The sequence below is a fragment of the Geotrypetes seraphini genome, chromosome 6 (genome assembly GCF_902459505.1).
Source record: "Geotrypetes seraphini chromosome 6, aGeoSer1.1, whole genome shotgun sequence".
Taxonomy (NCBI): domain Eukaryota; kingdom Metazoa; phylum Chordata; class Amphibia; order Gymnophiona; family Dermophiidae; genus Geotrypetes; species Geotrypetes seraphini.
Window position 1 is genome coordinate 53,515,750 of NC_047089.1, and position 16,279 is coordinate 53,532,028.

Consider the following 16,279-nt stretch of genomic DNA (forward strand, 5'->3'; position numbering starts at 1 on the left):
GCTTTTGAGAGAAAATTGCATGTTTTTGAAAAAGACCTTGAGAGTGGACAGCTAAAATATTTTCCCAACCTAAAAATACATTTGGATAATTCTACAACATTTGTGGACAGTCATAAAAAACACCAGGAAATCCACAAAGCATATTCCACCATTGTAGCCGAAGCAAAGGAGAATTTTAGTAAAAGATTTTCTCAGTTCCGTAAGATGAAGACAACCCTTTCATTTATAACTTCCCCAGAAAAGTCCACATTTGAAGATCTTGATCTTTCCTGCTTACAGTGGTTGGATATTCAAAATTTGGAAATGGAGCTACTGGAATTTCAAGAAAGCTCTATCTGGAAAAGTAAATTCAATGACCTGCGTGCGGCTCTTGAACGTATTGAGTGTGAAAGGGTGACAAATGAAATCACTGCTAGCAGTTCTGAAAATGAAATCCTAAAAGCGTGGAATTCTCTGCCAGACAATTTTAAGTCCATGAAAGCACTTGGGATTGCTCTTCTTACTTTGTTTGGGTCATCCTATGCTTGTGAGCAGCTGTTTTCGGCTTTGAATCATATAAAATCTGATGCTAGAAACAGATTAACGGATGACATGAGTGCTGCATGTGTTGCTCTGAAATTAACACACTATGAGCCAAGGATTGACAAGTTATCAGCATGCATGCAACAACAAAAATCACATTAATTTTTTTCAGAGCATGCCCAATGCATATGTTTACATGAAGCAGTGTTTTCAGTTTGCAGTTAAGACACTTTCTAAGTTATTTAAATATTATTTAAAGATGTTATTTAAAAAAGGGACTTTATATGGCCCTGTTGTATTCCAATCTGGAATTTCCAATAAAAACGGTTGGTTTAATTGAAAGCTCTTTTGTTTTCTTTACATCATATTATTAGAAATGTAATGATTTAACTATTTTCTAATTTGATTGTAAATTTTACAAAAAAACATGTATAGACTCTTTGGGAATGCACACCGAGTCTTGACACAGTTAACAGTTTTAAGAAGTTTATCTTTTTTTTACTCAGGATACATTTGACATGTTATGTGAATAATACATTTAAAATATATTGTGTAAATGAATCAAATTCTTCCTAAATTCATTAAATTGAATGAAATCATTAAAACATTATAAATTGCCAATAAATTGAAATGAAAACCAAAGGATTGTGAATCAAATTGATTCTCTGACAATACAAAGATTCCAACCTTTAAAAATGATGTTACATAGTTCAGGCAACTTTATAAAGAGTTTTTAGATACTAAAATCTTGTTATTAAGGTTTAATTGACGTGCTGGCACTTTGAGGAAATTCTTTGGGTTTGTGCGGCAGTTTGGGCACTCGGGCTCAAAAAGGTTAGCCATCACTGTCCTAGGTCATTTCTTCTAGCCTACAAAAAAACTGCTTGAATACCTTCTATATCTTTTTGGATCTGTTCTAAAGACCAACTCTGTGAGTTCACTTGAGTGCAATTTGGTGCTTACTATCACCATGTGGAGAGTAAGCTTATCTCTGTATAGCCTCTAGTTTGCTTTAAAGTGTGATTATAATTACTTAAGCCACCCATCCAAATTCCTCACCCAGCTGATGAAAGATCCTGGACTGTGTTGGTTTTTTGGTGGTAGTCACTTTGGCCTATAGGATCAGTGAGCTCCAGGCCCTAGTAGATCCACTTTAAACATAATTTCATCGTTACAGTAGTTCTTCACATGCATTCTAAGTTCCTTTCTAAGATGGTGACCAAAATCCACTTTAAAATTGCTCTATCAGCATTCTTTCCAAAACTTCATGCGCATCCTGGTGAAAATGCATTGCTCAGTTTGGACTGTAAGAAAGCCTTTTCCTCCTATCTGGAGTGAAATAAAGCCTATAGACAGTCCACGAATATACCCTCTAAGCTAAGCACATGAGCAATTGCTCATAAATTTTAGGAGTATTGTTCACAGGTTTTACATGTGCTCACAAAAATACTTGCAAATCGGGAAAATTGTTGGTTTTTAGAACTTGTTGGTCATACAAATTTTTTTTTTTTTTAGAACTTGTTCATATGAGAAAAAATTGCTTGCACCGGTTCAATCCCTAGATGGAGTATTGCAGTCCAACCAGCTTTTTATTTCTTTTGACCCCCAACATAGTAGAGGTTGCCTTTGGTAAACACACATTATCCACTGGCTAGCAGATTATGTATAGGCTAAGCTGAATCTGGAGGGTCATATCATGGCGCAGAATGTTAGAGCCATGGCTGCATCATTAGCCCATCTGAAATCCACCTCCATAAAGGAGATGTACAAAGCTGCAAAGTTGTTTTCTGTCTACACATTCACATTCCATTATGGTCTAGAACAGTGGTCTCAAACTCAAACCCTTTGCGGGGCCACATTTTGGATTTGTAGGTACTTGGAGGGCCGCAGAAAAAAATAGTTAATGTCTTATTAAAGAAATGACAATTTTGCATGAGGTTAAACTCTTTATAGTTTATAAAACTTTCCTTTAACAGTTTTACCTTATGCAAAATTGTCATTTCTTTAATAAGACATTAACTATTTTTTCTGCGGCCCTCCAAGTACTCTATTTTTTCTGCAGCACTCACATTTAAAGTTTAATATCTTTTCTTTCTCAAAACTGGCACATTTCAATCACTAAAATAATTTTCCTACTTTTGTTTGTTAATTTCATCAGTCTCTGGTTGCACTTTATTCTTCTGACTGTGCATCCAATATTTCTTCCCTTCTTTCAGCCTGTATGCTTCCTCTCCTCCAGACCTCATTTCCTCCCCCAACTTTTTCTTTCTTTCTCTATGTCTGTCTTTCTCTGATTCTGTGTCCCATTTTTTGCTTTGTTTCTGGCTCCCTGTCCCCCCCTTCTTTCTTTCTTCCTTCCTGCCCTCCCCCATGCCACCGCCGCCGGGGAATAGGCTGCTGCTGCTGCCGCCATCGGGAACAGGCCGAGATCTCCATGCTTCTTTTCTCCACGGGGCCGACCGCCGACGTCAATTCTAATGTCGGAAAGGACGTTCCGGGCAGCCAGGCAGCGATTGGCTAGCCAGAACGTCCTCTCGACATCAGAATTGAGGTCGGGTGGCGAGAGAAGCAGGGAGATCAAAGAGCATGGTGCCGGCCTGTTCCCCGATGGCAGCGGTGAGAAGGGAAGGGAAGCAGGTTGGGCACTACTGCTCTAGACGAGCCACACTCTAGGGAGAACAGTGGAGGGTGGCCAGCTGTGCAGACCGCCCCCCCCCTTGGTGCGCCACTGGAGCAGCAGCGTGTCTGGCCAGCTCGTTCCGTTCAAAGCCGCGGGTGGCGGCTCCTTGCGAGATCCGCGCCTGTGTCTGAAGCCTCTCTGATGTTGTGATGTCAGAGAGGCTTCCGATGCAGGAGTGGATAGCGCAAGGAGCCGCCAACCCGCGGCTTTGAACGGAACGAACCGGCCAGACACGCTGCCGCAAATAAAACTTGGAGAGCCACATGCGGCCCGCGTGTTTGAGACCTGCTGGTCTAGAACAAGATTCCTGACATGATAACTGTTTTGGTCAGACAGTTCTTTTATCATTTATTTTAGGATCTTGAATTCTATTCCTTCCCATAGGCCCTTTTATCTTTCTGTTGTAGGCTGGTCTCCTCCCCCCCCAAAAAAAAAACAAACCCAAAACAATTAATGACCCTTTCCTGTTGCAGGCCATTTTATATTTCACCTATTTTATTTTGAACAGCTTGGTAGTTGTGAGAATAGGCTGTCCTTTATGTCCTCAGAGGAAGCAAAGTTACATACTTGTAGCAGATGTTCTCTGAGGACAGCAGGACACATTTCCTCACATACCCATACACCTCTACTAGAAGTTACATTCTATCAGTTATTGTATTAGACTGCTTTGGTCCCATTCAACACTGGTGGTGGGAAGGTGTGCATATGCACAGTGGATGGATGCTGCCAAAAGCTTCTGAGATGAATCACATCACCCCCCCCCCCCCTTGTGAACATGCGTTCTGCTGTCATTGAAGAACACCTGCTATAGGTATTTATTTCCTGTATTTAAGAGATTTCTAACCAGCTTTAATCTACAGAACTACAGCAGTCTATGAAATCCAGTAAAACTTTAATAAACTGGCTCTAGCATTTTTAATTTTTAAAGATATGTTATTTATCTTTGTTTTATTACACTGGACTTCCTTCTTCTTTTTCAGATTGTTATGCCATGCCATGAAAGACCATATAGTACGTGTTGCAAATGAGGCAGAGTTTATTTTGAACAGACAAAGAGCTGAAGATGTCCACAAACATGCTGAGTTTGAGGTAAGCTGAATAGATGAATATTATACATATATATATATATATATATATTTATATATTTTTTTTTAAATCTCATTTAGCTATGGCTGTTTTATTTCAGTCATTAGGTTCCCTCCACCCCCACAATTTGAGTCATTTTATGCCACTTTTCATCTATAAGATGTCAACCACACATACAAATTTATTTTTAAAATTATTTGATGAAACTTCTGAAAAGATTTTTGGTCACATGCGCAAAACACAGGCCCTCAATAAATATGAATCAAAGGGCTATACATCAGGAATAGAGGGACACTATGAGTGGTAATGTAGCGAGGGTGAAAGGCGCCCGGGATGGTGGTTCCCGTCTCCCTCTTCTCTGCCCCCTTCCCTTCCTGCCACATGTGTGCCCCTTCCCTCCCTTGTACCTCTTTAACGTTCCTGGCTTGAGCAGCAACCCCAACCTGCTTGTTCTTACTGAAGAAAATGACTATTAATTCACCATATTTCATTTGAGATAAATAAGGTACAATAAAGAAACTAATCCTGTCTAATTCTGCTTGAAGAAAGCAATATCATTTTTTTGCATTTTAATTTAAAATAGTGCTGCCTGTAGGTCAGGATTTATTATTTATTTATTGGGATTTCTTAACCACCTTTATGAAAAGATTCACCCACGGTGGAGAATCTATCTAATTGTGTTGTACTTCAGTTAGACATAAATTTTGAAAATTGTATTGTAAATAGCAACAATGGTCCTTGGCCACTATGATCTTCAATTTTTTTAAATTATTTTTCTTTCATATAGTCACAGTGTGCTCAGTATGCTGCTGACAGAAGAGAAGAAGAGAAGATGTGTGACCATCTCATCAGTGCTGCTAAACATCGAGATCATGTTACAGCTAATCAATTGAAACAGAAAATTCTTAACATATTAACAAACAAACATGGTGCATGGGGAGCCATTTCTCAAAGGTAATATTAATATTTAAATATGTAAAAGATCTTCCTCTCTGGAAAGTATAGTGGTAGAAGTTAAACAGTTTCTGGGTACAGTTGAGACTGCTATTAGGAAGGTTACTAAAAATGAAATTCTTTTGGTGAAATATCATATTAACTTGCATAGAAAAAACTTGAGAACTTGGAAAATGCAGAATGTCAAATAACATATGAATTATGCTTTTTCCTAAATTACCTGTCGAGCCTTCAATATCTATATTTTGTAAGTATATATTAGGAACCTTGCAAGATACTTGAACTATTAGGTCCTCGTGTTTTGGGCTTATTATTTTACTATCTTATGTTAAGGAAATCATTGATCAGAGTCAGACTTTGGGATCAGATTAGTCCTCTACACATGTGTGAGAGCCATTCTCACTGCACTCAATCGGACGGCAGAGCTAGGGATCACGAGGAACATCCGTGTGAATCATTTGCATGCAAACTTTTTACTGCATCAATAGCTCTTTCTGAATCGGCCAAAATATTGGATCGGTGCAGACCCACACAGTCTCACTAATCCTCTTTGTTCATCTGACCCTAGTCTTTTGTGCTGCTAATTTTTCTAAACTTTCTTAACTTGGTTTCTTGAACTGTATATTAGCTCTGTAAAGTTTATTTCCCATTGACATATGAGGAGAGACTGGAAGTCCTGAATATGTATACCCTAGAGAGGAAAGGAGGGACAGGGGAGATATGATTCAGACATTCAAATTATTTGAAAGGTATTAACGTAGAACAAAATATTTTCCAGAGAAAGGAAAATGGTAAAACTAGAGGACATAATTTGAGGATGAGGAGTGGTAGACTCAAGAGTAATGTTAGGAAATTATTCTTTACGGAGAGGGTGGTTAATGACTGGAATGCGCTCCCAAGCCAAATGGTCGAGAGGAAAATGGTGACAAGAGTTCAAAAAAGTGTGGGATGAACACAGAGGATCTCTAATCAGAAAATAATGGTATTCTTTTGTAATTCCTGTAAACCGTGTCGAGCTCTACTTATGTGGAGATGATGCGGTATACAAACTTAAGGTTTAGTTTAGTTTAGTTTATATATTGGAGAACTAAGGCTAGTACTGGGCCCATATATGGCCGTTTGGTTGTGTATAGGCTGGGGAGTCCGTATAGGACTGATTTACCCTAAGACAGGTCCGTGGTTTTTCATAAAGGGCTTGTACCCACATACTAAAAGAACCCCCCAAACCCATGCGCCCCATAACATCCCAAAGAAAACCCACAGGAACCGGTCGAAAGCTTTCTCACCGTCAATGGCCATCAGGACTGCTTAATCAGGGCGTGATTGTGCTACCCACAACAGATGTAATGTATGCCTTATATTATCGCTCACTTGTCTCCGCTGGATAAACAGAAGATTGATCTTGATGGACCAGAGCTGGTAGCACCTTCCCCAAATGGAGGGCCAAAACCTTAGCCAGAATCTTAGCATTTAAATTCAATAACGAGATTGGTCAATATGATCCACAATGCAAAGGATCTCTCCCAGGTTTCAAGAGAATCACCACCCCAGCTTCCGGTAAAGAACCTCCCTGAGGAACTCCATTAGCCACCCTTACCAATAAATGCCCCAATTGTTCAGAAAATTGTTTGTAATAATGACTGGTATAGCCGTCCAAACACAGAGATTTTCCATTTTTCAACAACTTAATCACTCCAAGAACCTCCAATAAGGTAATGGATTCCTGTAAAAACTCTCTATCCCGAACTGATAGTTCTGGAATAGGTAGTGTATCTAGAAACTGAGATTGTACCTCTTTATCCACCGGATCAGGTGCCCCATATAACCGTGTATAAAAGCTAAAAAACGCCTGACGAATTGCTGAGTCAGTAACCTGCACCTCCCCTCTGTCATCACAGACCCGAGCAATGGTGGCCCTTGCTTGCTTAATCCGTATATATCTAGCCAGGTAAGCACTAGCTTTATTACTGTGTTCATAAATATTTAACTGAAAACGGACCCTCGCTCATTCTATCTCCTCCACCTGAATTTGGTACAACTCATCTCTCACCTTCTGCAATTGAACCAAGATCTGAGGGTCTTGTCTGGATTTATGAGCAATTTCCAGCTGAAGCAGACATTCACATAGCTGAAGAAAGCTTTGGGTTCTCTGTTGCTTAAATCTAGCCCCCCACTTGATAAGTTCCCCCCGAACAACCACTTTCAGAGCATCCCACAAAGTAGCATCAGAAACCTCCCCATTATCATTCAATTCCAAATATTCCTGAATAGTTTTTTCTACAGCTTCAACCACCTGAGGAACACTCAACAGCGATTCATTGAGTCTCCAATAACGTCCACCCCCTTGTTCAAAAAACCCTGATATGCCACCCATACTGGGGCATGATCAGAGATATACATTGTCTCAATTTCTGCTCTTTTCAGCCCGCTCCCTGGTTCCTATGTATCCATATCCCATCTAATCTAGTGTAAGTTTTTTGAGCATGGTAGTAAAAGGTGTAATTCCGCTGGGAGCCATGTATTAACCTCCAACTATCAGTCAATCTATGAAAGCATCATTGCTCAAAAAGCCTTGCTATGGCTCTTGATGGCTCTCCTCCCTCCTCCTGAATGATCATGGAGGGATTTTGTGGAACATTAAAATCCCTCCCCCCCAATATACTGCACCTTGCACAAAAGTTCCCAAATCCTCCTGAAGGCCCCCCAAAATGCTGCTTGAGCCACATTGGGTCCATAGACATTGACAATAGTAAGGGAGCGACCTTGCAAGGTACCTCTCAATGCCAAACATCTCTCCAATTTATCCCGAAACACCTGATCAACCTGTAAGCCCAGCCCATTTTGGACCAGAATAGCCAACCCCCTGATGAGTCCAAATCAAATTGCGGCTTTTGAAGCAAGGCCACATCCCGTGGTCTCATATGCGTCTCTTGTATTAAACAAATATCACATTTCATGTGCTTTATTTCTCGAAAAACCATGCTCCGCTTATCCAGACTATTTAACCCATTAACATTCCAAGATCCAATGATCACCCCTGGATCCCATCTTCTAACCCCTCCCAACCCCCTACTCTGCTGTCTTCCAAAACCAATCCGTCCCCTCCCCTTTCCCCCCACCCCCTCCAAGTAGCTTACCAGACAAGCTTGGATCAAACGAAGAGGCTCATACACACCACAAACACCTTTCCCTACAATCATTCATCACTGATCCCCTAATATATCAGTCCCACACACACTCCATACCCCATACTCTCATAACACTCATCCCTAGTACCAGCTTCCCCTCCCATTTCAGCACTGCTTCCCAGCCCCTATCAAACCCATGTTAATAAGACAATTGTAAAACCTTAATGCAGAAAAACAATACTTGCTCATCAGTACTTAGCAAGCCATGTCCCATCAAACACATCCATCCCCCACAAACTCCCTTTCCACATAGTCAATCCACGCAGACTACCCCCCATCCATACTCTTTCCAAAAAGAAAAGAATAGGATATATACAGAAATGATAAAAACACTCTCTCTCCTCTCCTGATCTACAAAGAGCCAGTATAATGAAACATTAATACAGTTAACTAAGTAACTGAAAACAGCAAAACAGTTCAGGTATTCTCCTCCGGGAACCTGCTGCCGCCTCCCTCCATTTCTGCACTCGTGCTGGGTCAACTCCGCTCAGTCTCTTCTGATGACATGCGGCAGCCCAAGTTCGTCATCGCCATCCATGCATCTGCTATTAATTCCACCTTATGATGTTTCCCATTAACAGTAAACAGAAGCCCAAAAGGGAAAAGCCACCTGTATCTGTGGCCCTCCGAATGAAGCACTTGGATGACCTCAAGAAAAGCTTGCCTCATTTGGAGTGTGATAAGTAGCTAAGTCTTGATAAACTCCAACCGAGATCCCCTGCCAAGTGTGTCAGTTAGAGAAATAGGCGGAGAAATGACAGATGAAGTTTAATGTAGAAAAGTGCAAAGTAATGCATTTAGGCAGAAAGAACAAGGAAAATGAGTATAGAATGTCAGGTGCAACTCTGGGTAAGAGCGAACAAGAAAAGGACCTGGGTGTACTGATAGATAGAACCCTGAAACCGTCGGCACAATGCGCGGCAGCGGCAAAGAAAGCAAATAGAATGTTAGGCATAATAAAGAAAGGAATCACGAGTAGATCGGAGAAAATTATAATGCCGCTTTATAGGGCAATGATCAGACCACACTTGGAATACTGTGTCCAACATTGGTCTCCCAACCTAAAGAAGAATATAAAACTGCTGGAGAGGGTGCAAAGACGAGCAACAAAACTAATAAAAGGTATGGAGAACTTGGAATACGAGGAACAACTTAAGAGACTGGGATTGTTCTCCCTTGAGAAAATGAGACTGCGAGGGAATATGATCGAGACTTTCAAGATACTGAAAGGAATCGACAAAATAGAGCAGGAAAAAAAACTATTTACAATGTCAAATGTGACTCGGACAAGAGCACATGGACTGAAGCTAAGGGGGGACAAGTCCAGGACAAATATCAGGAAGTTCTGCTTCACACAACGAGTGGTGGACACCTGGAATGCTCTCCTAGAGGAGGTTATTGTGGAATCTACTAGCAAACTAGATGCACATCTCCTTACGAGAGGCATAGAGGGATATGGGTGACTAAAATTACGCCAGGTGTACACCTGGCTGGGCCTCCACGTGTGCGGATCGCCGGACTTGATGAACCGAAGGTCTGATCCGGAGATGGCAGTTCTTATAGAATCTTTTTCAACAAAAAGTCTCCAAAGCAGGCTATTGTATCATGATTACCTGCCCCCCGAGTCAGGCCCAAGCTCCTATGAACCCAGTGCTAAGTGATATGAGAGTGTTCTACTCTCTCCTCCTCACCAAGCAGGTGGCTGCAGAACTCTTATACCACTTGTCTGGCTTCTTTATAACGTTCAGTCTCAGGAATACCCTTGAAACGTAAGTTATTATGGCGAGATCTGTTCTCTAAATTCTCCACTTGTCTTCGCAAGTCCTCAAGTTGTGCCACTACCGATTCAGCCACCGTTTTAGTTTCCTGCATCGCCGTCGCCACGTGCTCAATATGATCTTCAGAGGCTGCCAATCGACCCCCCCCCAACGCTCCCACTTAGCCCGGATCTCAACCAAAGCCGTCTTGACATCCACTCGTACCCCCACCATTTCTGCTTTAAATTCCCAGAACCAGTGCTCCACATTCCCCACCGCTAGCAACTCACCCTCCGATGAAGGAGCTGTAGATGGTCCAGCCTGTGCTGCCGATGTTTGCTGCGCCATTTTGATAGGGCCCACCGGGGAGCTGCTCACGTACGATTGGGTTTTTACACTCGCAGTACTCAGAAACTGGAACTTTTCCAGTTTTTTCTTGCTCACCATACACTGCTATCGTGCTGCACTGTTTAGGGTTCCCCGATTGCTACTGAAGGTAATGCTGTTATAACAAAGCTCCACACTCTGCCTTCCTCATTTTTTCCCTTCAATGTCTTCTCCCCACTCTGCCTTTGTCATTTTTTTCCTTTAGTGTCTTCTCCTGGCTCTGCCTTCCTAATTTTTTCCCTTCAGCATCTTCTCCCCACTCTGTCTTCCTCATTTCGCTTCAGCGTTTTCTCCCCACTCTGTCTTCCCCATTTTTTCCCTTCAGCATCATCTCCCCACTCTCTGTCTTCCCCATTTCCCTTCAGCGTCTGTTCCTCTCCACCCCACCTTTCCTCCTTTTCTCCCTTCCTGCCCCTTACCTTCGTGGCACTTTCACCCCCCCCCCCTGCAGTGAGAACACCTCTTAGCCGCTTCTGCCATGCACCTGCGCGCCCCCCCTCAGGACAACAGGCCCCGGTCCGACAGGCAGAAGGAGTGTTTCCTGCTTGCAACGCACAACTGTGCTGACAAACCTCCCTGCCCCTTACCTTTGTGGCCGGCGATTTCTAAACTGCCTTCTTACAGCAGCCGGAACATTGAAGTTGCATATGGCTGCCGGAAAGGTCATCTCTGTTGTAACTTCCGGTTGCGTCAGAGATGATCTTTACAATAGCCACACGCAGTTTCAACGCTCCGACTGCTGTAAGAAGGCAGTTTAGAAATCTCTGGCCATGAAGGTAAGGGGCAGGGAGGGAGTAGGGAGATGTTGGGGCTGGGTGGCGGCAGCAGCAGCAGAGATCAGTAAGGAGGGAGGGAGCGCGATAGGTGACCGCGCGCGTTCCCTCCCTTAACTGCGGGCACAAGGTCATTCACCGCTTCATGGGGCGGTGAATGGCCTTGTTCCCGTAGCCACGGTGAGCACAGTTTTTTTTCTCCACCGTTTTGGCGGGTTACCCATGGCTACCCGTGGCTAGCCACGGGTAACAGCTACCGTGTCATTCTCTAGTATATAACTTTCCCAATAAATAGAACTACCTCCCGGTATAAAAAGTAATTGAAGCTTGACTATTCTATAAGTTCAAATGGTCATTTGAAATCTTTGATGAATAAATCTTTTAAGTTTATAGGAACAGAACTTTGGAATGATCTTCCAACTACACTAAGAAAAGTTTCTTCTTATTATATCTGTAGAAAATTGTAAAAAACGTATGTTTTTAATGATTGTTAAATGAATAATTTTGTATGGACACTATTTTTTTAATTGTTGTTATTCGCCTAAAATCTGTTTTGAGATTAGTGCAGAATATAAATAAATAAGAATAGAATAGTTTTTCTTTTATATCACAACAATGATTGTTGCTTTTATCTGAGCTTTTGATAATTCCAAAATCTGTTGCTGGATATCCCTTCCCACAAGGACATTAAATATGACTGCAACAGGGCTCCAGTGTGTTGGAATGCCCTAACTAAGGAACTACGAGTGGAAAAAGATGTCAGTAAATTTAAAAGAAAGCTGAAGACACTACTCTTCAGAGAATACTTTTGTTGACATGATCCTGCTAGCAGCCGTGAGGCGCTCTGGGAAGGGAATGCTGGTTTATTTAATCAATGTCCTATGTTCCTAAGGTTATTGAAACTTTGATCATTGTAAACCGCTTACTACTGTTTGGTTTTGGTTTTTGGTTTATATATTTATATCCCACCCTTACCCAGGGCAGGTTACAAAATTACAAACAAAATCAACAATAAATAAACAATATAAGACACTATTAACAACACAAAACAAAAATACAAACAATAACATAAATAGGCGACCAGCACCTTACTGTTAATTATCTCTTCCTTATTAACACCACAATCTCATACCTTGTATTTCATCTGGCAAACAAGATGCCGTTTAAGCAATCTTTTAAAATTCTGTATATTCTGTTGCCGACGAATGTATTCAGGGAGACTGTTCCATTCCCTAGGCCCTATACAACGGAATATACTATCCCTAGACATTGTTAGCCTTAGCAGTACGGAAATGCTAACAAAGATACCCCCCTTTTTACAAAACCGTGCAAGAGGTTTTTAGCACTAGCCGATGCACTGAATGGTCTGCTCCAATGGTCATACAGTTTCTATGAGCATCGGATCAGCGCAGAGCATTCAGCGTGCTGGCCGGCGCTAAAAACCTCTTGCGTGGTTTTGTAAAATGGGGGAGGGGAGATCTTTAATAGTGTTTGTATGCTAAAATTCCTTCATCATTCGACAAATTTTTGCAATGTTCGTCAGTTCTGCTCGTTACTGGCTGCCCTGACCTCTCCATCAGTGACACTTTCTCTCCCCTCAGAAAAACATTTAATAGTGTTTGTATGTTAAAATTCCTTCATCATTCGACAAATTTTTGCAATGTTCGTCAGTTCTGCTCGTTACTGGCTGCCCTGACCTCTCCATCAGTGACACTTTCTCTCCCCTCAGAAAAACATTTAATCCATTTGTATACTGCCATTTTCTTCATGGCATAAACTTGGAGTAACATATCCCTGATTTCACTTCCATTATTGCCAAGTATAACAAGAAATTTAGGGCTCCTTTTACTAAGCTGTGCTAGCGGTTTTAGCGCATGCTTAGTGCGCGCTAGACGCTAACGCCTCCATTGAGCTGGCGTTAGTTTTTGGCGCTTAGCACGCGCTAAACATGCGCTAAAACCGCTAGCACAGCTTAGTAAAAGGAGCCCTAAATGTTTGTTCATTGCTCTAATACAAACTCTGACATTATCATGACGGCACAAAAAAACTTGCGACAACAATTATGAATGCAACTCAGCAAGACACCACCACACATCGAAACGAACACATCTGAGAGACACTGATATACCAAGGTTATGAAACCTTTCCGAGCTGTTTGTACAGTGCTGCCAACGTAATCGCAGAGTGGCAAGTTCATGAACTTAATTATCAGACCTTGTGTATAAATAGTCCAGTTGGGAAGAACATAGCCATTTAGTTGGTATATACGGGACAGGTAGCGAGAAAGATAAAGAAATGAACCAGCTAATGTGAAGACACTGGATAAGTTGGCCTTGCACATTCCCTGCCCCCTTCTGAAAAATTACATTTAAAAATAACTTATGATTAGTGTGCGCTGATTACTGCAAAATGCTTTAATAGGGTTTGTGGTAAGCCTTTTATCTGGCATTAAGTTACCATTGATGCTTAACACGGTTACTAACAGTGCCTCATAATCATTTAATAGCAATATTTAGTCTACTGGCTAACTAAGAGCCCCTTTTACAAAGCTGTGGTAGCTAATCCCAGTTTGGCAAATGGGACACAGCTCATAAGAACTGATTGGTCTACATCATATTTGATTGCTTGGGAATCACTATGGAAGCTTTGTAAAAGGGGCTCTAAGGCCCTGATTCTATAAAGTTTGCCTAAAATTGAGCACTTATATTGGTGCCTAACTTAATTGACCAATAGGCTTAATCAGTGCTGATACTGGCACTCAACACCTCACAATCAGCTTTAATTGGACTTAATTGAAAGATAGGCGCTTAACTTGAAAATCTTGATGCTATGGAAAAGCAGATGCCTATACTAAAAGTGGGTGTGGTTAGGGGTGGATCATGGGCATGTTTTTGAGTTAGGTGCCTGTTTGTGAATTAGGTGCCGTTAGGCTCCAATATTGGTGCCTAACTTTAGGTGACGAAAACCCTGGCATAAAGTGTGCCTTAATTTTAGGAATGTTGGGCGATGCTAAGCATGTTTCTGTTATGGATGCCGATATAAGTGCCTAACTTTAGGCAGCCTTTATTCACAGAGCTGAGTACAGTTCTGAATATTGACTGCTGCTTGACTGTACTTATCCAGATAGTTAATGGTGGAGCTGGACGTGCCTGCCATTAAATATCTGGGCTCAGCTCTGCACACATTGGTCAGTGGAATAAAAATCTCTGACCACTATGAACTATTATCCCTTATAGTTTTGTTTTTACATTTGGTTTACACAATTGCTATTCTTTCTTTTTTGCATCCAGTTTTTATTGTGCTGCTTCTAAAGTGTATGATTTGCTAGGTTTCCTGGAATCCTTTGCAATTTCAGATCAATTAGCTGGTATTATTCTTACCTTTTACTGCTTTGTGGATGCTATTTGGTTAATGTAACCAAAAAAACAAACAAATAATTTAATCATCATTGACAATAATTGTTCAGTTAAATATTTGATAATAATACTAGAAATAGAAATTTGAGTGTGGGGATGTAACCTATTATAGTAGATGAATATTAGGTGAATAAAAACTGACAATGCTGTATCTCTTGTGCAAATTTGTTAAGTAAAACTGTGTTTATGAGTACACACACAAAAGAAAGGAAAATAAATTCTATGCTTGATGATAAATGCTCTCATGTTAGGGTTATATCAGAAAATCAATATTTGTAAAATTGAAACAGTATAGGTTTGTATTGATCCATGTGGCTAAATCAAAATGAAAGGCTTTGTAACAGCTTTCTTAGACAGGCTTCTAGTAAGTAATGGCAGGCTATCAATTTTAGTGCTCTAGTGATAAATCAGCTTGAAAATTGGATGTCAAATTTTTTTCACTAAAGTAGTGATTTTTTTTCCATGCCCTTTAACCTTTTCTAAACAATTACATTGGTATATAATTCTTTTCACCTTAAGGAAATCAAAAGTCAAATCTGACATTTTAGACATATTTCATAAATTTTATATGTATTCTGTTTGATAATAATTGTTTTGCAACAGATTGATAATAATTGTTTACTTGTAAAGAAAACATAATTTCATTTCAGTTCTTGAAAATGCCAGTCAGATAGGCAGCTTCTTTTTTTTTTTGGTCTTAAGAGTACATAATGTTTAGATATTGATGATTAGGCAATAGTTTACTTTTCATGGGGTATAGAAGCTAATTTCTTACTAAAAATACTGATTTTGTTTCTCTATTTTACCACTCTGTTTATATAAAATGCAATCTGTGATTATAATCATACACTAGCTTTAACCATTCTTCTAGCCTTTCTAATGGAAAATGATTCCTTTCATTCTTTATTTTTGTATTGTGTTTAAATGAACAAATAGCTTTATATTTAATGGGAACAGACTGCATAAAAGCTTTAATTACATGAGGAAGAAAACAGCCTTAATTTCAGTTTAGGTCTGTAGGTCATGGTGACAGCTGACAGAGGGCCATACCTTCATGCCTACATAGCAGACCTGAAGTTAGTCTGAGTGGGTATTGATTGTGAAGTTTTCTGCTGTATAATTACTTTTGGCTGGAGAAAAATGTGGTGTGTATTGATCTAAATGGAAGCATTTGAGTAGCAGTTTCCCTTGGCTAACAGTGAGTGTCATCTTTCAGCCATGATAAATGATAACATACTGGCTCAGTGTAATTACTTTGTGATGAAATGAACCTCCTGTACCCTCTCTCGCTTATACACATGTCAAGGGGATACCATAATAATCTTTATCTGAAAGCTATGATTTACTAAACTAATCATCTTCTTAATAGAGCAGCTTTTTTGTTTAAACATATGCCCAGTTTATATTATCTACAATGCAGCAAAGTATTACAGAAACACTGAAATGCTGTTTTGCCTTAACAATGTAGTACTTTTGTTGATTGTGATTATTTGCTATTAAACAAGTAAAACTATAT

General features: G+C 40.4%; 1 protein-coding gene across 1 annotated transcript in view; it reads left to right on the forward strand.

The window, feature by feature from the left end:
- The window catches only part of NBEA (neurobeachin), an 812,633-nt gene that overhangs the window by 357,112 nt on the left and 439,242 nt on the right, over positions 1 to 16,279 (forward strand). The window contains 2 exon segments of the mRNA XM_033948014.1: positions 4,183 to 4,291; positions 5,076 to 5,242. Coding sequence (XP_033803905.1) covers positions 4,183 to 4,291; positions 5,076 to 5,242 — 276 coding nt within the window.